Source organism: Cnephaeus nilssonii, assembly GCF_951640355.1.
Source record: "Cnephaeus nilssonii genome assembly, chromosome: 1".
Classification (NCBI taxonomy): Eukaryota; Metazoa; Chordata; class Mammalia; order Chiroptera; family Vespertilionidae; genus Cnephaeus; species Cnephaeus nilssonii.
Window position 1 is genome coordinate 25,462,681 of NC_137072.1, and position 19,952 is coordinate 25,482,632.

Genomic DNA, 19,952 nt, shown 5'->3' on the forward strand with positions numbered 1-19,952 from the left:
AGGTTACATAGTGCATGTTTCTAACTATATGACATTCTTAAAAAGGCAAAACTATGAAGACACTAAAAAAGGATCAGAGGTTGCCAAGGGTTAGGGGGAGAGTGAGATGAATAGGTGGAGCACAGAGTATCTGTAGGACAATGAAACTACTCTGTATATTATAATGTTGACTACATGTCATTATACAGTCCTTTCTCCAAACCTAAGTGTGAACATTAGTATAAGCTATGGACTTTGAATATGAAGATGAATGTTGGTAGGTTCACAAATGTAACAAATGTACCACTCTCTATATTCTTTATCTATCTGTTGCAGGACATTGATAATGGTGGAGGCTGTGTGCAAGAGCCGGACTTTTAGAAAAAGACACAAAAAGAAAAAGACTCTATAGCAGCGGTTCTCAACCTGTGGGTCGCGACCCCTTTGGGGGTCGAACACCCTTTCACAGGGGTCACCTAAGACCATCGGAAAACACAGATATTTACACTACGATTCATAACAGTAGCAAAATTACAGTTATGAAGTAGCAACGAAAATAATTTTATGGTTGGGGGTCACCACAACATGAGGAACTGTATTAAAGGTTCTCGGCAGTAGGAAGGTTGAGAACCACTGCTCTATAACCAGTATGTAAAAATGGTTTGGTAGAGGGAAAGGAAGAAAACAAGAGAAACTAACTCTACTCTGAAAATTAAGTGGGTTACTTAGAAACCAAATGTTGAAACAACATTTAATCTTGTTCAGCAGGGGCCACTGATAACTGATTCAAATTTACCTGTTGCTATCCAAGCTTCAACAATATATTGTAAATCCCTTGAAAATAATAACAATTTCTGCTCTGGGTAATTCTTTCAATATCCATGCTTTCAGTCTCTGTGCTCAATAAATACTAAATCTAATCACAGAACTGCAATATGTAATTTAACCTAGCTATGAATAACTGGAAAGGCGCAAAGAAAGGCCAAATAATATAGGCATGTCATTGTACAGCTTTGCCAGGAAGCTGAAGTTTAACACTCCCCAGGTCTATTTCCCACAGATTGCTGGGAGAATAGACCCATGCCCAGTCAAGTCTGGATAACATAGGGAGGGGACTTATCTGTCAATAACACCTGGGAACAGGTCATTGGCTAGAATAGTCATGGCCACTGCAAGCACAGGAAGATTTGAGATATTTAATCTCCTAAACAAAGGAGTTTGCTCTCTTGGCTCCTGGCCCTCTTGCTATGGACTGACTGCAACTAGCCTAGTGCTGTACTAGACCCAATTCCAACATGGAAAGGAAACTTTGGATACTGGTTTTGCTTCTAGCTCTACTGAATTCCCACGTGCACAACTTCCATGACTGGATTATGGGAGAGGGGTCTTTGGAAACCCAAGGATGTAATTCCATGAAAATAAAGCTTTTACCACATCTCACCCTCCAGTGGTATGCTTATTCCAGCAGTACCCAAGAACTCCACTCCCACTAGCAAACGAGGGCCATCCATGCATTTCTTCAATAACCCCTCAGGTTCAATAAATCACTATATAACTCACAGAACTCAGGAAAGCACTTGCAATTAGTTTCATTAGAAAAGATACAAATCTGAACCAGGCAATAAAGAGATTCATAGGGCTAGCTCTGGGAGGATCCCAAATATAAGAAAGCATCTGAGCCCTCAGGATGCATCGCCCTCCTGACACATCAATGTGTTACTGTAGCAGGCAGTTAGACAGGCATGAACAGAGTAGGAACAATAAAATGTAACCAAGATGGAAAGGCCCAGGTACCTAGAAACTGGGAAAACAAGGACCTCCCCCCGAGGGTGACCCTTCCTCTCCTGGCATATGGCTGGTCATGCAGTTTAGACCCCTTGACCTTTCATATGACTGGTCAAGTGGTAAATAACCCGGTTATTTAGCACAATGGATTGATGGACTGTGACTAGCCTGATGCTACACCAGACCCAGCTCCGCCACAGAATGGAAACTCTGGACACTGGCTTTGCTTCTAGCTCCAGTCCTACATGATTCGGACCCTCCCCTGACCTTTCTTCTCCTAGCATGTTGCTAGTCATGTAGTGAAATCCCTAGAGGAAGAACAAAGGGGCTGGAGAACAACCTCATGTGACTCCCATACAACCCTTAAGCATTAAGCCCTCAGGACAATGAGGTTCTAGCCTAAATAAAATAATCTTAGGAACAAAGCCATGACCTGTTGCCCGAGAGACAAAGTTTGGATCAAACTAGAAATAACATTTAGGCCTCAGTTGTGTTTTAGCTCCAAGCCCAGAAAACCAGCAAAACCAAACAGAGGGATACCATGGCTGACATCAGGACCAGATGCAATGACTCCCCTAGTGCCAACCAATCAGTGGATGTCACCGAACATGAAAGGACACACCTGAAAAGCTGATGAATATTCTATTGAGATCCTCCCCTGAAAAACTCACCCTTAAATGCCCTTGAGACAAAGGACCCAGTGCCCTCTTTCTCTCTCTCCCCTGCCTCATCCTCCCTCTCCCTCTCTCTTTCCCTCTAACGCCCCTCTCTACCTCCTCCACGCCCCACCTGTGCCTTCTTACTTTAGGCATGTCTCTGCTTTCTTTCTCCTAAGCTCCAAGGGCCCTTCTTTTGCCTCTGTAACTTGTTTTCTGAGTCCATGGAGCCCAGCTGGCTCACTTCTACCTCTGTGACTTTCTAAATAAACTAGAGGCCGGGTGCACGGATTCGTGCACTAGTGGGGTCCCTGAGCCTGGCCTGCGCCCCCTCGCAATCCGGGACCCCTTGGGGGATGTCTGACTGCCGGTTTCGGCCTGATCTCTGGATTGAAATTTCTCTGGAGATCAGGCCAAAACCGGCAGTCTGACAACCCCCAAGAGATGTAGTAGTGTGCGAAGCAGCAGGTGGCCAGGGAGGAGCCCAGGTCGGGCACTGCACCACTCCCGCTCACCCTGGCCTCACTGCACCTGCTGCAGACTCGCACCCAGTCAGTCCCAATCAGGAGAGGCTCATGCCACCGCAGTGGTGCTCACCAGCCATGAGCCCTGCCTCTGGCGCCCATTGGTTAGCTGAGCTGTGCTCCCGCTGTGGGAGCACACTGACCACCAGGGGGCAGGTCCTGCATTGAGCGTCTGCCCCTTGGTGGTCAGTGTGCATCATAGTGACCGGTCAACTGGTCATTTGGTCATCCAGTCACTTAGGCTTTTATATATATTTTTGCTTGTACTGGAATCTGAATTCTTTCTTAGCAAGACCTCAAGTACTGAGGTTGCTGAATCAAGGTCCAATTGATACCACTGTAAATAATCTGGTTATTTACCACAATGGACTGATGGATTCTGACTAGCCCAGTGGTCGGCAAACTCATTAGTCAACAGAGCCAAATATCAACAGTACAACGATTGAAATTTCTTTTGAGAGCCAAATTTTTTAAACTTAAACTTTTAACGCCACTTCTTCAAAATAGACTCACCCAGGCCGTGGTATTTTGTGGAAGAGCCACACTCAAGGGGCCAAAGAGCCGCATGTGGCTCGCGAGCTGCAGTTTGCCAACCACTGGACTAGCCTGATGCTACAGCAGACCCAGCTCCACCATGGAACACAAACTCTGGATGCTGGCTTTGCTTCCAGTTCCGCTAAATCCCCAGCTGCCCCTCTTCCAGGACTTGTTGAAGGGAAATGGGACTTTGCAAACCCAGGGATGTAATTCCAGGCCAATAAAATTCACTCATCCTCCCATTCGAGTCTTAGAAAATTCTTTTTCTCAAGATACCGCAAGGACCCAACCCCAAGAACCCAGTGGAGAAAGGGATCCACCGGTGGACACCCCATTTCCACAGATAATAATACAATTGCTGGTAACATTCTGGTGCAGTTTTGCCACTAACATCAACAACCAGGAACCTCAACTGAGCTTTTGTTTCCAGAGTTTTTATGGGAGTATCCTTATTAAGGTATGACTTAACATCTCTTGAAATTCTATTTCCAATCCCCTCCCTGCTCTCTGGCAGGGCTGCTATCTTAAGACTCAAAGCCCCAACTATCTGATCACAAGGTATTCCTTGTGGAGTGGCCAGCCCACATGCTCAGTGCATCTAAACTAATGTGTAGTACCAGGAACCCACCATGAATAAGAAAGATGCTCCCCTCACTCAGGAAATTTCAAGGATTCAGAGGCTCCCTCCCAGGAAACAGAAACAAAGACTATTCAAATTTTTTATTATTTAGCAATCTTATAATGGAAAATCTTATCTTTTCTAATCCTATATAATAAAGATGTAATATGCAAATGGTCGTTACACCGTGAAGTGTATAACAACTGACCCAGTAAAGACCGGATCATGGATCAGCAGGAGGGTGGATCAGCAGGAGGGTGGGGCAGCGAGCTACAAGTGGGCAGAGGAGAGCTACAGGAGGGGGCAGGGCAGCAAGCTATGGGGGGGGGGGGGGAGGAGCAGGGGGGCGGAGGGAACTACAGGAGGGTGGGGCAGCGGGCAGAGAGCTACAGGAGGGTGGCAGCGAGCTACTGGCACACAGATTCATGCACAGGGGTACTAGTATATGTATATGTAAAGCAAATCCAAATGGAATTGTTCTAATTGAGGAGTCTCATAGCCCTACCCCATTGACCCTCAACCCCTCTGAAGCCCAAGGAGGCTCAGTGTGTCATCCTGAACAATATCCCCCAGGCTAACATTTACTACTTCTTAGAAAAGGAAAGCAAGTTATTATTTTGATCTGTAGTGCCTTTAAATAATTAATTCATCATCCTATTGACTGGTAGCCAAGCAGACTTTTTTAAAAGCATAGTGCATTTTTTCAAAAAAGAATACACTTAAATCTTAAAACCCATCACTTTATTTAAAAGCATAACGGCTATGCTTATTAAAACTTAATATTAAAAGGGTAATAACTAGAAATGACAGAAATATGTCTGATCAAATATAAATTACCTATTATCATAACTATGATCTTACTGTTTCCGAATTAGGTCATATCCAGGAGTGTCTAGTATAGTCATTAACAGATGATATGCTGAACATTCATGAACTACCTTCGTTCTTTTCCTATGCATAAACAGTATCAGTATCCGACTCAAACATACATCTACAGACAGATCAGAAATGCAACCCATTCAGAGCTCTAAAACCATTCACGTCATTTACTGATGCTGCCTCAAGGTCAACAAGCAGAATTCTTCTCAGTTATAAAACAAATATTTTTTAAACCAGAAGAATATAAACTACTCGCAGCAGTTCAACATGGTTTTGTGAATAACAAATGAAGTCAAAACTATTTACTCTCTAAGACCCTCAAAACAGGGTTTGTAGGAAAAGGAAAAGTGACAACAAAAACAGATTTGCTTCTAAAGAATTCAAAACTTCTTAATGATCCCATTTCATCCTCAGATACTCAATAAGAGATTGATCAATTTGCCCAGCAATACCCAGAAGATAACATACATAGCCTCATTTAAATTTCAATAGCCTCAATGGATTGGAGAATTTTTTTCTGATAAGCAGCTTCTTTTGAATTTCTCAAAATTTATGACTGTCAAAAGATTTAGGGAGGTGAGAAATGCTTATAGGAAAAAGACTGTCATTCAATCAGCTTAGAGATGCTCTTCAAAAACGATCAATGGAGAAAGCAAGTCTTAAATTGCCCTCTTTTTGGGATTATGGAAATCAATTTTTCAAAAATGTTTCATCTAATTCCCTGTACCTCCTGACGACTGGGAATCATATCTACGAAGAAAAGTAATCTGAAGCTCTACTAATCAGAAAGAAGTAGGCATCAAAAGAGAAATGAAAGAGAAGAGCACAAAAGAGAAATGAACACTTAGAAGCATTAGAAAGAATAGCGTACAGGAAAGGGAAAACAGGAAAAGAAGAAACAATGAGGATAATTTCTTAACCCAGTGGATAGCAGACCTTTAATACATCTGTATGCTGAATTTTACCTGAGTATCTTTTTTTTTCCTGAATATCTTTTGACAGCAACTGGTTCCACCCCTTAGAATCGGAGTAGTATCCACAGACACCACAATTATTCCTAACTTTATAAGAGGAGCTAAAATGTAACTATTGATTATTAAATGCCAGGTAATGTGCTAACTGCTTTACATGCCAAGGCCCCTTAAACTAACCCTAATAAGGACTAATTAAGAGAAGGGTTGCCAGGATAGAGGATCCACACCTGAAAAAACAGTAGTATAAAGCCAACAAGGAAAGAACTATACCTTGAGGAAAAATAGTGGAAGGTGAGGCTGATGAGGTAAAAAGGAGCCAATCTATTAGGAAGATAAAGCATACAGACCACAGCAACACCAGAATCCGTGAGGGCATATTCAGTGTGCCTGCCACACAGAAGACAATATACTTGTTGTTTAGAATGTAGAGAATTACAACTACAGAAGTCAAGAACGACCTGCAGATTCTTGACGTATGTACCTGACTAAGTAAACTAAGGAACCAGTCATCAGAACAGAAAGGCACACTAGAGAAGAAAAGTTTAAATACTCAGGTAAAAAGTTTGATTTTGAGCATGCTGATTTTAAGGTATGTGAAGCATATTCAACTCCAGTAAAGAGAATGTCAGTGTTTTGTAAGTATTCCTCATAACTCCATGAGGTAAATATTTTATCCCTATTTACATAGGTTGAAAATGAACTCAGGGGTTCTATACTTGCCTAAGTCCATACTTTGCCCACTTACTAAGAGCAAATGCTTCAGCTGCAATTTAAACCCAAAGTCATATAGATCAATGGAACAGAACAGAGAACCCAGAAATAGACCCAAGACATTACAGTCAATTAATATTTGACAAAGGAGGCAAGAGCATACAATGGAGTGAAGAAAGTCTCTTCAATAAATAGTGTTAGGAAAACTGGACACATACATGCAAAGAAATGAAACTAGACCACCAACTTACACCATACACAACAATAAACTCAAAACAACAATGAGGTATCACCTCACACCTGTCAGAATGGTTACCATCAACAGATCAACAAATGACAAGCGCTGGTGAGGATATGGAGAAAAAAAGAACCCCAGTACACTGCTGGTGGGAATGCAAACTGGTGCAACCATTATGGAAACCAGTATGGAGTTTCCTCAAAATATTACATATGGAAGTGCCATTTAACCCAGTGATCCCACTTCTAGGAATACATCCTAAGAAACCTGAAGCACCAATCAGAAAGAATGTATGCACCCTTATGTTCATAGCAGCACAATTTACAACAGCCAAGATCTGAAAACAGCCCAAGTGCCCATCAGTAGATGAGTGGATAAAAAGCTTTGGTACATTTATATCATGAAATACTATGCACAGTAAAAAAGAAGAATCTCTTACTCTTTGAGATAGCATGGAGGGACCTGGAGAATATCATGCTAAGTGAAATAAGCCAGTCAGAGAAAGACAAGTATCACATGATTGCACTCATATGTGGAATCTAAGTAACAAAATAAACTGATCAACGGAGTGGATCCAGAGACACTGAAGCATGGAAGAGAGTGCAGAATCTCAGAGGGAAGGTGGGGGAAGGTGGGGGAGGATGGGTGGGAGGGAGGTAATCAACCAAAGACCTGGTATGCATACATGCATAACCCATGGACACAGACAATAGAGTGCTGAAGGTCTGGGGCAGGGGGCAGGGCAGGCGGGGGGGGGGGGGGAGTAATGGGGGAAAAAGGGGGACATATGTAATACTTTCAACAATAAAGAATTATAAAAAAACAAAAACCCAAAGCCCAAGGTCCTTCCATTACACCATACTGTAAGAGAATGGGACATTAATATTTATGAAGATTAATCTGGCTGTGGTTTATGACAGAGTGGACTAAGCAAAACAAAGGAAAAACATGTCCAACTGTAGGATATGAACTAGTAGTCCAAAATAATCTGACTAGTAATGCAAATGTACTATTATAAAAACGAAACTCGATGATTTAGCAGAGGCAGGGGAATGATTCAAAATGCCTCTTGGGTTTCAAGTCAAAATAACTAGAACATTATAAAATTACTAAATAATGCTGAAGAACCAGACTAGGAAAGGTGTTCAATTTTCTGATAGATTTATTTTTTTAGGTGATAACAAAACACTAAATAGAAATACAAGACTGGTGCCTGGCCAGTATGGCTCAGTGGTTGAGCAGCAACCTATGAACCAAGAAGATACCAGTTGGATTCCTGATCAGGGCACATGCCCAGGGTTTCCGGCTTGATCCCGGCAGGGGGCATGCAGGAGGCAGCCAATCAATTAACACTTATGTTTCTAATGTCTATCCCTCTCTCCCTTTCTCTCTCTCTAAAATCAATTAAAAAAACAACAACAACCACACATATTTAGAAATACAAGACTGCAGATCTACGATAAATAGTTATTGAGTGCTTACTATGTTCTGTCCCTAAGGTACTGGGGATAGAAATAAAAAGTCCTTAGAAGAGGATAAAGGGGGAATTAATGGTGATACATGGATGCCGGAAACCGATCATTGTCTCACTAATTAGAAAGGTGTGGACAAGGAACCTGGAAGGCTGGTCAGCCTTGAAGCTCTGAAAGGTCAGAGCCAACCAATCCCTAACTAATTGAGACAATGGTAGCTGAAGCAACTTCCCCACCAAATAATCATGTAAATTCTTACTGATAAGATAATCTGCCTGTTACTGGAATTGCCTGCCTAAGGGCAATGGGTGTATCCCAAACCTGAATAAAAGGGATGGCAAGGCCAAGGCAAAGCTTAGTCCTCCCAATAGATAGAGTTGGGCTTCCGCCTGGCCCCCATTTCCCAAATTAATATTTTTCTAGTCTCTTTCATTTGTGTGCGGCCTTCTCCAGAATCTGAACCCTGAACCTGAACCCTGAACCACGCAGGACGTGAAAGGGGTTCCACACATGGAGGCTTGACTTGGGGTGGTGAACATACAAATAATATACAGATGATGAACTACAGAATTGTATACCTGAAACCTATATAATTTTAATAAACAATGTGACCTCAATAACTTCAATAAAAAGGTTTTAAAAAAAAGTTCTTATCCTTATAGGGTTTATAATTCCATTCAATCAATCAATGTAGTTGCATACTGCAAAATAAGAAGCAGATGGAACAAGGAAACAGTGAGTTGGTAAAGATGAATATTTTTTTACAGAAGGTAGTTAGGGAAAGCCTCTCTTAGAAACTGTTTTGAACAGTCTTGAATAATGCGATTGAAGGCCTTCAAATACCTGAGGGAAGAATATCCCTGGGAAAGCAAATAGCACAAGATAGATACAAGGGCAGTAATGAGCTTAGAGTATTCAGACCCAAGAGGCTTAGATGAAAGTGAGTGTCTGGGGATCAAAATCACATCAGATACAGGGAGGAGTCAGATTGTGCACCACAATAAGGAATTGCATTTTCTTGTAAGTGGGATGGGAAGCTACTGGAGAATGCTGAGCAGGTGACATTATCTGACATTTTTCAAAGATCACTGAGCTTTGTAGATGAGAACTGATTATATGGGGTAAGAGTGCTAGCAAAGAAAGCCTAATAAAAGTTTTTGCCATAGTCTATGAAAAAAGTCATGATGACTGAAGTAAAATAATAGTGGTGAGGTAAAGAGAAGTGATGAGATTCTGGATATATTTTAAAGTAGACCCCGGGCCAGTGTGGCTCAGTTGGATGGAGCATCGTCTCGACACCAAAAGGTCGTGGGCTTGATTCCGGGTCAGGGCACTTACCCAGACTGGGGGTCAGGCTGTGTACAAGAGGCAACTGATCAATGTTTCTGTTTCTCTCTCTCTCTCCCCCTCTGCTTCTCTCACCCCCTCTCCCTTTTCTCTCTCTCTCTCTCTAAAAAAAAAAAACAATTACAAAAAATATCCTCAGGTGAAGATTAAAAAAAAAGAATTGGCCGAAACCGGTTTGGCTCAGTGGATAGAGCGTCGGTCTGCGGACTGGAAGGTCCCAGGTTCGATTCCGGTCAAGGGCATGTACATTGGTTGCGGGCACATCCCCCGGTGGGGGGTGTGCAGGAGGCAGCTGGTCGATGTCTCTCTCTCATCGATGTTTCTAGCTCTCTATCCCTCTCCCTTCCTCTCTGTGAAAAATCAATAAAATATATTTTAAAAAAAAAAAAGAATTGCCCAGCCAATGTAGCTCAGGGGTTGAGCATCGACCTATGAACCAGGAGGTCATGGTTCGATTCCGGGTCAGGGCACATGCCTGGGTTGTGGGCTTGATCCCGGTGTGGGGCGTGCAGGAGGCAGCCAATCAATGGTTCTCTCTCATCATTGATGTTTCTATCTCTGTCTCCCTCTCTCTCCCTTTCTGAAATCAATAAAAATATATTTTAAAAAAGAGTTAAAATAGCCCTAGCCGGTTTGGCTCAGTGGATAGAGCCTCGGACTGCAGACTGAAGGGTCACAGGTTCGATTCCGGTCAAGGGCACATGCCCCGGTAGCGGGCTCGATCCCCAGTGGGGGGCATGCAGGACGCAGCCAATCAATGATTCTCTCTCATCATTGATGTTTCTATCTCTCTCTCCCTCTTCCTTCCTCTCTGAAATCAATAAAAATATATTTAAAAAAAAAAAAAGAGTTAAAATAGAGCCAAAATATTGTCCTGATAGAATGGCTGTGGAGTGTGAAAGAAAATGAAGAATCAATGATGACTCCTAGACAACAGAGATGAGTGACAGGAAATATCAATGATGCCATCTACTGAAATAGGTAATGATGAAGGAATGAATAGAACTATTACTATCTCTATATTCCATATTAAAGAAAACTGAGGCACAGTGTATCTAAGCAACTAGACCAAAGTCACACTGTTGGTAAGCATCAAACTTGGGAAATGAATTCAGGCAATGTAGCTCCAGAATCTGAATTCTTAAAGCTAAGCTAAACTGCCTCCTAAGACTCTAAGGTAGGCGTCCTCAAACTACGCCCCACGGGCCACATGCGGGTGTTTTTGCCGTTTTGTTTTTTTACTTCAAAATAAGATATGTGCAGTGTGCACAGGAATTTGTTCATAGTTTTTTTTAAACTATATAGTCCGGCCCTCCAACGGTCTGAGGAACAGTGAACTGGCCCCCTGTTTTAAAAGTTTGAGGACCCCTGCTCTAAGGGAACATTTGAAAGAAGTTCTAGATCTGAGCTCCAGGTTCAGTTCAACATTTGGAAGTCACAAAAAGGATAAGTCAAAAAAGTCTTAAAAAGGACTTAAAGCAGAAAATCAGAAAAAGTTTGGTGTACTGGAAACCAACTGAACAAAGAGGAATGTTAAGAGATCAACAACAAAAAAATGGACTAGGTATTGACTGTTGACTATTGAATTTGCCAAGATGGAAGTCACTAGAGACTTTGAAATAAAAGTTTGATGGAATGAGTTATATTTATAATTCAAGAGTTGAACTTCACAAGAAATATCCAAAATGAGATGCACTTATTCAAAACCTGTTTACTGAATGTTTATTAGTATCAGACACACTACATGCTGGGAATATCATAGTGAACAAAACAAAAATCCCTGTCCTCATGGAGCTTACATTCTGATAACATGTCTAGACATTTCTTCAAGGGAAAAGCTATTGCCAGTATTTTGCGCTTCTTTATATGAAATGTTATATTACATAAATCAGTTCATGAATTTCTGATTCACCATTTCAGTTTATGATGTAGAAGATAATTTTAAGTACAAATATATACTAATGTTAAATGGTAAATAATTATATCAAGTGATTTAGTGAGAGGACTTTAAAACCACTGACATACTCATCCTAACTAATAAAAGAGTAATAAGCCACGCCCACAAGCCACACCCACCAGCCCATCAGGAGCATATATGCAAATAAACCCAACCAAGATGGCTATAGCCACAGAGAGCAAGGTTTCCCAGGCAACGGAGGAAGCCAAGCTTTCCGCCTGCCCTTGAAGGCCTAAGCCTCCACTCAAGCTACAAAGTTTCAATTGTAGAAGGTAAATAAATTCCAGATACCAGGGCCTCCACTTGGGTCGCCAGGGGGCGTGGCTGGCCTGCAAACCACCACAGGCCCCTTGCTCAGGCCGCCCCACACCCCAAGGGAACCCCCATCCTGATCCGGGACACCCTTCAGGGCAAACCAACTGGCCCCCACCCCTGCACCAGGCCTCTATCCTATCTAATAAAAGAGTAATATGCAGCCAAAACCGGTTTGGCTCAGTGGATAGAGCGTTGGCCTGCGGACTGAAAGGTCCCAGGTTCGATTCCGGTCAAGGGCATGTACCTTGGTTGCGGGCACATCCCCAGTGGGGGGTGTGCAGGAGGCAGCTGATCGATGTTTCTCTCTCATCGATGTTTCTAACTCTCTATCCCTCTCTCTTCCTCTCTGTAAAAAATCAATAAAATATATATTTTTTAAAAAAGAGTAATATGCAGATTGACCATCACTCCAACACACAATATGGCTGCCCCCATGTGGTCAAAGATCCTGCCCCCATGTGGACACAAGATAGCCAGCAGGGGAGGGCAGTTGGGAGACACCCAGCCTGCAAGGGAGGGCAGTTGAGAGGGACCAGGCCTGCAAGGGAGGGCAGTTGGAGGCGATCAACCCTGCAGGGGAGGGCAGTTAGGGGTGACCAGGCCGGCAGAGGAGGGAAGTTGGGGGCAAACAGGCTGGCAGGGGAGCAGTTAGGCATCAATCAGGCTGGCAGCGGAGTGGTTAGGCGGTGATCAGGCTGGCAGACAGAAGAGGTTAGGGGCAATCAGGAAGGCAGGCAGGCGAGCAGTTGGGAGCCAGCAGTCCTGGATTGTGAGAGGGATGTCCGACTGCCCTCAAGGGGTCCCAGATTGGAGAGGGTGCAGGCTGGGCTGAGGGACACCCCCCCACACACACACACACTCCATGCACGAATTTCATGCACCGGGCCTCTAGTTGTTAAATATATTCTACATACTATATTCTACATGCTATCCTAGTAAAATATTTAACATAGAAGTCTATAGGACTCTGTCCAAGGATTATTTACTAGGAGCCTCTGACAGGTCTTCTTAGATAACTTTTCAAGCTATTTTGATACATGGATCACAAGAAGAGAATATGATCCAAATGCCCAAACCTGACTAAATTTAAAAAGTAAGCTTTTCTGGAGCAAAACAATGTTCCTATACTCAAGAAACTTACTATCTAGCAAGCTCACATGACACATTCTCAATTCAACAAATATTAACCTTTTGCACTCGGATGTCGAGTGTGACTGGACACGGTTAGCATCGGCAGCAGCTCGTATGTCGAGCCACACTCAACACGTAGTTTCACCGCGGGGGGCGGGGGGAAGGGGCATTTTTGTCTATTTTTCCAGTATCTTTTCTTGTTTTCATTAGCATGAAAGGACAAGTAAAATGTAAATGCCGTCTCAACTGATGCCAAAAAAGCAAAAATGAAAAACCGATAACGCATGTGAAATTTATTAGGAAACTAGTACATGATCTTGTTGGAGAATTCAGAGATGGTACACTAACTTCCAGGGGTAGATTATTATCCACTAACTTAGAGCAACGTTTAGATGGAAAGCTCCATATAATCACACCTCACCCTAACAAAAAACACAAAGATTGTGTTGTTTGTTCTAACAGAAAAATCAAAGGAGGAAGAAGAGAGACGATTTATATTTGCGAAACATGTGACTGTAAACCAGGTCTTCATGTGGGTGAATGTTTCAAAAAATATCACACCATGAAAAATTATAGAGATTAAAATTACTCTTTGAATATATCAATAATTTGAAGTATAAAAAAATCCAAATAAATAAGTTTGTATGAAAAGAAACTCCAGTTTTTTATTCTACTGCCGTGCTTTGTAAAATCTGGGGTATTTAAAAAATTAAATCCCGAGTAGAATAAAGGAATCGAGAATAAAGCAAGCGAGTGCAAAGGGTTAAGCACCTATTATGTAATTAAATAATTAAGGAGCATACAAAAGGATGCCAAATAATTTGGTAAAGATAAACGGTGTTGCAGGAGTTTTGAAAAGAGTGGAGATTATGGTGAGTTAGAGCAGTTCTCAACTGGGAGCTATTTTGTGGGCCTGAGGGACATTTAGCAATTTTTGGAAATCTTTTAAATCATGACTGGGGAAGGGAGGTGCCACTGGCATCTAGTGGGTATTTGTCGGGGATGCTCACATTGCACAGGATAGAACGAACACACACACACACACACACACACTCACCAAAGACATTTATCTGGTCCAAACCATCATACTGTTGCTACTGAAAAACCCTAGGATAGAGTAATCAAGAAACAATTCCTGAGTTGGCTTTTAATCATGAGGACATGTAGAAAGGTAGAAGAAATAAAAGATGCAAACATATAAAGGCAAGAAGGAGCCTGCTTTGAACTGGCTGCTGTAGGTACTGAGAAAGGTTTTGACATTAAGAAATTTATCTAAACGCAATGAAAATGTGCATTAAAAGAGTCGGTAGGATATAAAAGTGATTGGTTAATTGGAAGCTAGATTATATAAAAACTAGACAAAGGTACTGGAAACGAAAGAAGCAGTTATTAAGAAATTGTTTTACTTTAAGCATTTGCCCTAGAAATTAATGTAATAATTTGTAAAACTACTTAAAGGGCAGCAACCATGTCTTATCAGTCCCCCAATTTCTTATGTCCCTGAACAGTGTCCTGTAAAAAGTGTGTGCTAAGTGCTTACTAAATTAAATGCAATTTTCCAATTAATTATTTACAAGTATTGTTGGTGAACTCTAAAGTACCATCCACTGTATTTAGGACATTCATTTAAACTTGAACAACAACAAAAAAGCCATCATTTATTTTAGGTGACTACCATATAAAGGCACTGCAGTAGGCACTTACACATATTATTTGATGTAACCATGAAGAGAATGTGTTTGTCTCTCTTTAAAGATGAGGATACTGGGGCTCAAAGAGCTAACGTAACTTGCCCTTGATTTCACTCAGCGAGGAAATGACAGTTCTAAGATTTAACCCTTTTCTAGTCTTACCCCAAATCTCCAAGCTTCAGTGATAGGCTGCGAGGAAGGGTTAAAAAAGCAAAACCTGGCACCCACCACTCACAATTAAAATATAGAAGCAGCTCCCCTCGAAGCTGGTCCTTACGTTTCTTTACTACAATAACTGCAGTTCAAATCACCCCAAAATTCTCTTCTCGCAAACTCAAACTCCCGTCGTTAATACCCTCAAGCCAGAAAAAGATAAACAAAAGCTAACCTGTAGAATCGGTAGGATCACAACCTACTGCCAATGATTCAGAAAAACAAAGGGGGGGAGGGGGAGGGGCATTTAAAATTCAAAACAAACTGGCGTTTTCAGGTTCCAGGTCCCCGTCCACACTTCTTCAAGTGGAGAGAGACCTACCCTACGCCAGGCAGCCCCGCAGCTCAGGTCCTCGACTCGGCCTCAGCTGTGGCCCAGAACGCCACTTGGGGCGAGGACTCTCCATCCCGCCCGAGCCCCGCCCAGCCCTCTCCGCGCGCTTCTCCCAGCAGCTCGGTCCCAGCACCAGATGCCACACCAGCTGTTCCTCCGGAGCGCGCTCCACGGCAACCCTTCGGGCCATTCTTTCCAAACCCACAGTCCCAGCTCCAGGCCCATTTCGCGGGCTCTCCGAGTCCCATTTCTTTCCAAGAGGATGCGCCAAGCCCGCAACCTCCTCCGCGAACTCTTACGGTCGGAGCCTCCTTTAAGGGGAACAGCTTGGCCGGGCCCAGGGGTCCAGAACGTCGCAGAGAGCGGGCCGAGCGGGGCTGCAGTCCGGGGGGCGGCGCACCGGGAGCGGCGGGAGCACTTACCAACATCCTGATCGAAGGGATTAGTGGCAAAGAGCGGCATCTCCACTGCGCGCCGAGGTGTCCGCAGGGACTCCCCGTCGACGCCTCGGGAGTCAGGGTGCGACGGAGGAAGGAGGACTCCTCGGGCAAAAACGGCGACTGACGCGGACTCGACGGGGTCCGCGACAGGCTATGGTCTCACCGAACCCCAGCAACGGCGCTGGCGGCACCAGCGACAGCGGTGGCCGAGCCGAAGGAGCCCAGAATGGCCCCCGCGTGGAGCCTGTCGGGAATCTGGGTGCCCTCAGCGCTGCCTGACCAGAACCTGCCCAGAAACTGCCTCTCCAAAACAGGTCCAACCGAAGCGTCCCCTCCACCCGACTCCTCTTTTGAGTAATCATACAGGGGAGTGGCAAGAATGCCTGCGTTTTCTTTTTTTTGCCTTGGCTGGCAGTCTGCGGGGGACGGGGTCCTCCAGGCGCGCAGAAGCCGACTAACAATCCGCGGAGTGAAACGGGCTGGGAGGGCTGGGAAAGAATAAGGGTCGCGTTTGTGTTGAGCGAGACCCCCTTTACCCCCTCCTGTTGGTGGTCCTAGTTTTGTAGTTCCCTCTGGACGGGGAAGGGAACGCCCTCGTTGGGAGTCAACAAGGTAGAAAGGCTATGAGGAATTTGCTTGTCTGCGGTGACAAGCCTGCTTGGATGAAGTCATGTGAGCTGGACGGCTTGGCAGGAATCCCTGAAGAGGGGAGTGTCCGGGCGCTCCCCGGAGAGGGCTGAGGTCTCGCTGGCACCTTCCCCAGAGTCCCTGAACGCCCGGCTTCAGAATCCGTGGAAAACGCTTCCAGTTGGGCGTTGGTTGGTACTGACTAACTGTGCAGTCACTAAGCAGCTGTGTTGGTTGGAAAATAAGTTTCATAACCCAAGAATGTCCCCCTAAACCGAGCAAAAAAAGAAAACTGAAGAATGGAACTAGAAATTGATTAGTGATTCCTAACCACTTAAAATGTTTATTTACGTAGTAATTTTATTAATGTTCATTTAACAAATGTGGAAATTTTAAGGTGCATCTACTAGATTTTGCATCCCATTTGGAACAAACAGCATCTTGCATGAGAACTGAAATTATGTAAATTGTGTCCAAAAATAGAGCATTTCCAAATGTAAACAGATATTTGCAAAATGTCAACGACAGTATTAGTAGTGGTATACAAAGAATGCTCACAAACATCCATTAAGAATGAAGTTCCAGAGGGAGGGAGGGAGAGGGGTAAAAAAAAAAAAAAAAAAAAAAAGAATGAAGTTCCATTTCTAAAAGTGAAAATGCAAATTGAAGTAGCATTTAGATACATTTTTGTCATTCAGACATAGAATCAGAAATGTGGGGAATCATACATTCACACTGTTGAATTAAGTGTAAATTAATATATTCTTCCTAAAGGAAATATTTGGAAGTATATAACCAAAGCCTTTAAAAATGTGAACACCTTTGTACCCAGCAATTCTACTTTTTGAAATTTATCCTAAAGACATCCTTTAAGAACATGAGCAAAGATATTCATAACAACATTGCTTCTATTACCAAAGCATTGTTCACCACTAAAATGTCCAATATTAAGAGATCGGACAAATTACTTCACTTCTTAGGGCCCCAGTTTCCTCTTCTGTAAGAAATAGGAGAAATAATAGGGTTGTGAAGATCAAGTGGATTAATGCAAGTGAAACCCTTAGTTGGTTAGCATATAGTAAGCATTAAATTAAGTAAAAGCAATAGTTATAATTAGTATTGGTCAAGTAAATACAGTAGATAGGATGTACTAGTAAAAACTCCACAGCTATTAAAGGTGATAATATAGATCTATATTTACATAGAATGACATCTAAATACATAAGTTTTTTAAAACAGGTTACAAAACCATGCAGAATTATAAAATAACCCAGATGTTTTAAGTGAAAGGAAATACATGAGAATATTATTACATGATCCTCTCTGAGTGATAAGATTTGGGTGTGGTTTCTATGCAGTCTGTGTTTTTCAAATATCTTAATGATGAGCCAATTTTCTTTCAAAAGCAGAGAAAAAATAAAAACATAATGTAAAAAAATGTGGTACATTTGTAACACTGGTTTGTAACATTTTGAGGAGCCAGTAACAAAAGCTTACTTGTGTTTCATTCTGACTCTATAAAATTCTTCCTAAACATCACTATTGGTGTGTGAACCAGAGCATTTTCTATCAAAAACCAGTTGTTGATTCCTGGGCTGATAGAATCAGGGGACAACTTGTCCACCTCAAGTTTCTGAGCAGAGCTGGGGCACATTATTATAATCACCTTGTATCATAGCCAAATGTTTATGGAAATGCATTTGGATGTGCTTTGTGGTTCAGTAATGAGACTGAATTATTCTGTTGCCAGCAATAATCTATGGATCAAATTGTTCAAGCCTTGATTATCAATATGTGAGCACTGGGAATAGTGAAGCCCTGGGAATTGTTCATCTTGATAGCATTATCTATATATTCTGACTTAGACGGATGACTTTAGCTATTTGGGGCTCTTATGATTAATATGCTATAAATAATAAACATTTTTAAATCTAAAGTTTTTAACATTATTATGTTTTACATAAAAACCAAATATAAAAAGTGAAATGGGTTTGTATTTTGAGGTTAGCTTTTCATTATTAGCCCTTAAAACATTGAAACTAGGAGTTTCATTTTTACTATAGTTTTAAAAACACTGTAGAAACTTTGTCAATTTCACATTCAAATATTTCTATAATACATGTTTACTGAATTCTGTGGTTGATTTTAAAATGCTAAATCTTTTCTTTGGTTTAATTTTTAAAATTCTTACACATTAAAAAAAAAGCAGCATGCAAATGGAGCTACTTCAAGAAAAATCTATAAGTTTAAGGTTTAGGGGGAAAATATCCTAGGAAAATTATTAACACTACTTTAGTTCACACCCTCATTATCTCTTAGATGAATGATTGCATTTACCTCCTACCGGGGTTTTCTTCTTTCCTTATAGACTGAACTGTGTCCTCCCAAAATTCATATGTTGATATTCATAATATCAATGTGGTACTATTTGGAGATGGGGCCTTTGGTGGATGGTTAAGTAATGATTAGGTTTAAATGAGATTATGAGGGTGAGGTCCTCATGATGGGATTAGTGACCTGTAAGAAGAAACACCATGTAAGCACACAGTGAGAAGGCAGCTATGTCTGCAAGCCAGGACTAAACCCATATAGACACCCTGATCTAGGATCCAGTCTCCAGAACTATAAAATAAATAAATTTCTATTATTTAAGCCACACAGTCTGTGATCATTTCTTATGGCAGCCAAGCTAATACACCTGCCTGTCTCCCAACCATTCTCCAAACCTCTACTAGAATGATTTTTCTAGCACACAAATCTGATCATATTCCTATGAAATTCTCACATGGTTCTTCAGCCACTCAGTCATTCAATACATATTTATTAACTCCTTATTTGTGCCTGGTACCATTATAGAAGCTGGAAATACCATAGGGATAAAAGCTCTATGTGAGATAACCATTTTCGGAGTATAATAACCTATGGGAAAGACAGTCATTAAATAAATAATAAATTAACTGCATGCAGATTAGCCTCCTGCCTTCAGGATTAAATCCTAATTCTTTAGTACTACATTTAGTTACTGAACTGGTCCCTGAATACCTCATCTCCTCACAGTTTTTTGTTTTTATCACATTTTCTATTTTTTTTAGTTTTTATTTGTATTGATTAATGTATTACAGATGTTCACTTCCCCCCCCATTTATCCCCTCCATCCCTCCCCGCCCCTCCCCTCAGGCTCCTCAAAGTTTATTCATATCCTCTACTTTAGTTTTTCTGATGCCCCCAAACTTTCCATGGCTTTAAACAAGCAATTCTTTTTGCCTTTCCTGCTCTGATTCTATACCTTCTGTAAACCTCCACACATTTTTCACAAGCCTTTCCTGACGCAGTACCTGACTGGAAATAGGCATGTAATAAATATTGGTTAACTTGATATTGGTCACCTCTATCACAGCACTTAATGGTATTATATTTGTACCAGGTGTCTTTTACTACATAAAAATTACCCCCAAGTTGGTATTTTAGGGCAACAGTAATCATTTATTTTGCTTGCAAATTAGAAATGTGGTCAGTGTTCCTC

General features: G+C 42.0%; 1 protein-coding gene across 3 annotated transcripts in view; it reads right to left on the minus strand.

Annotated features, from left to right (window-relative positions):
• The window catches only part of STAM (signal transducing adaptor molecule), a 117,021-nt gene extending 100,582 nt beyond the window's left edge, over positions 1-16,439 (minus strand). Inside the window, exon 1 of one of the 3 annotated variants that reach the window (XM_079772061.1) lies at positions 15,785-16,439. In XM_079772061.1, coding sequence (XP_079628187.1) covers positions 15,785-15,824 — 40 coding nt within the window. In that variant the 5' untranslated portion in view covers positions 15,825-16,439. The remainder of the gene's footprint in view (positions 1-15,784) is intronic. The other 2 variants (XM_079772059.1, XM_079772060.1) reach the window with 2 other exon arrangements.
• Positions 16,440-19,952: the final 3,513 nt, after the last annotated feature.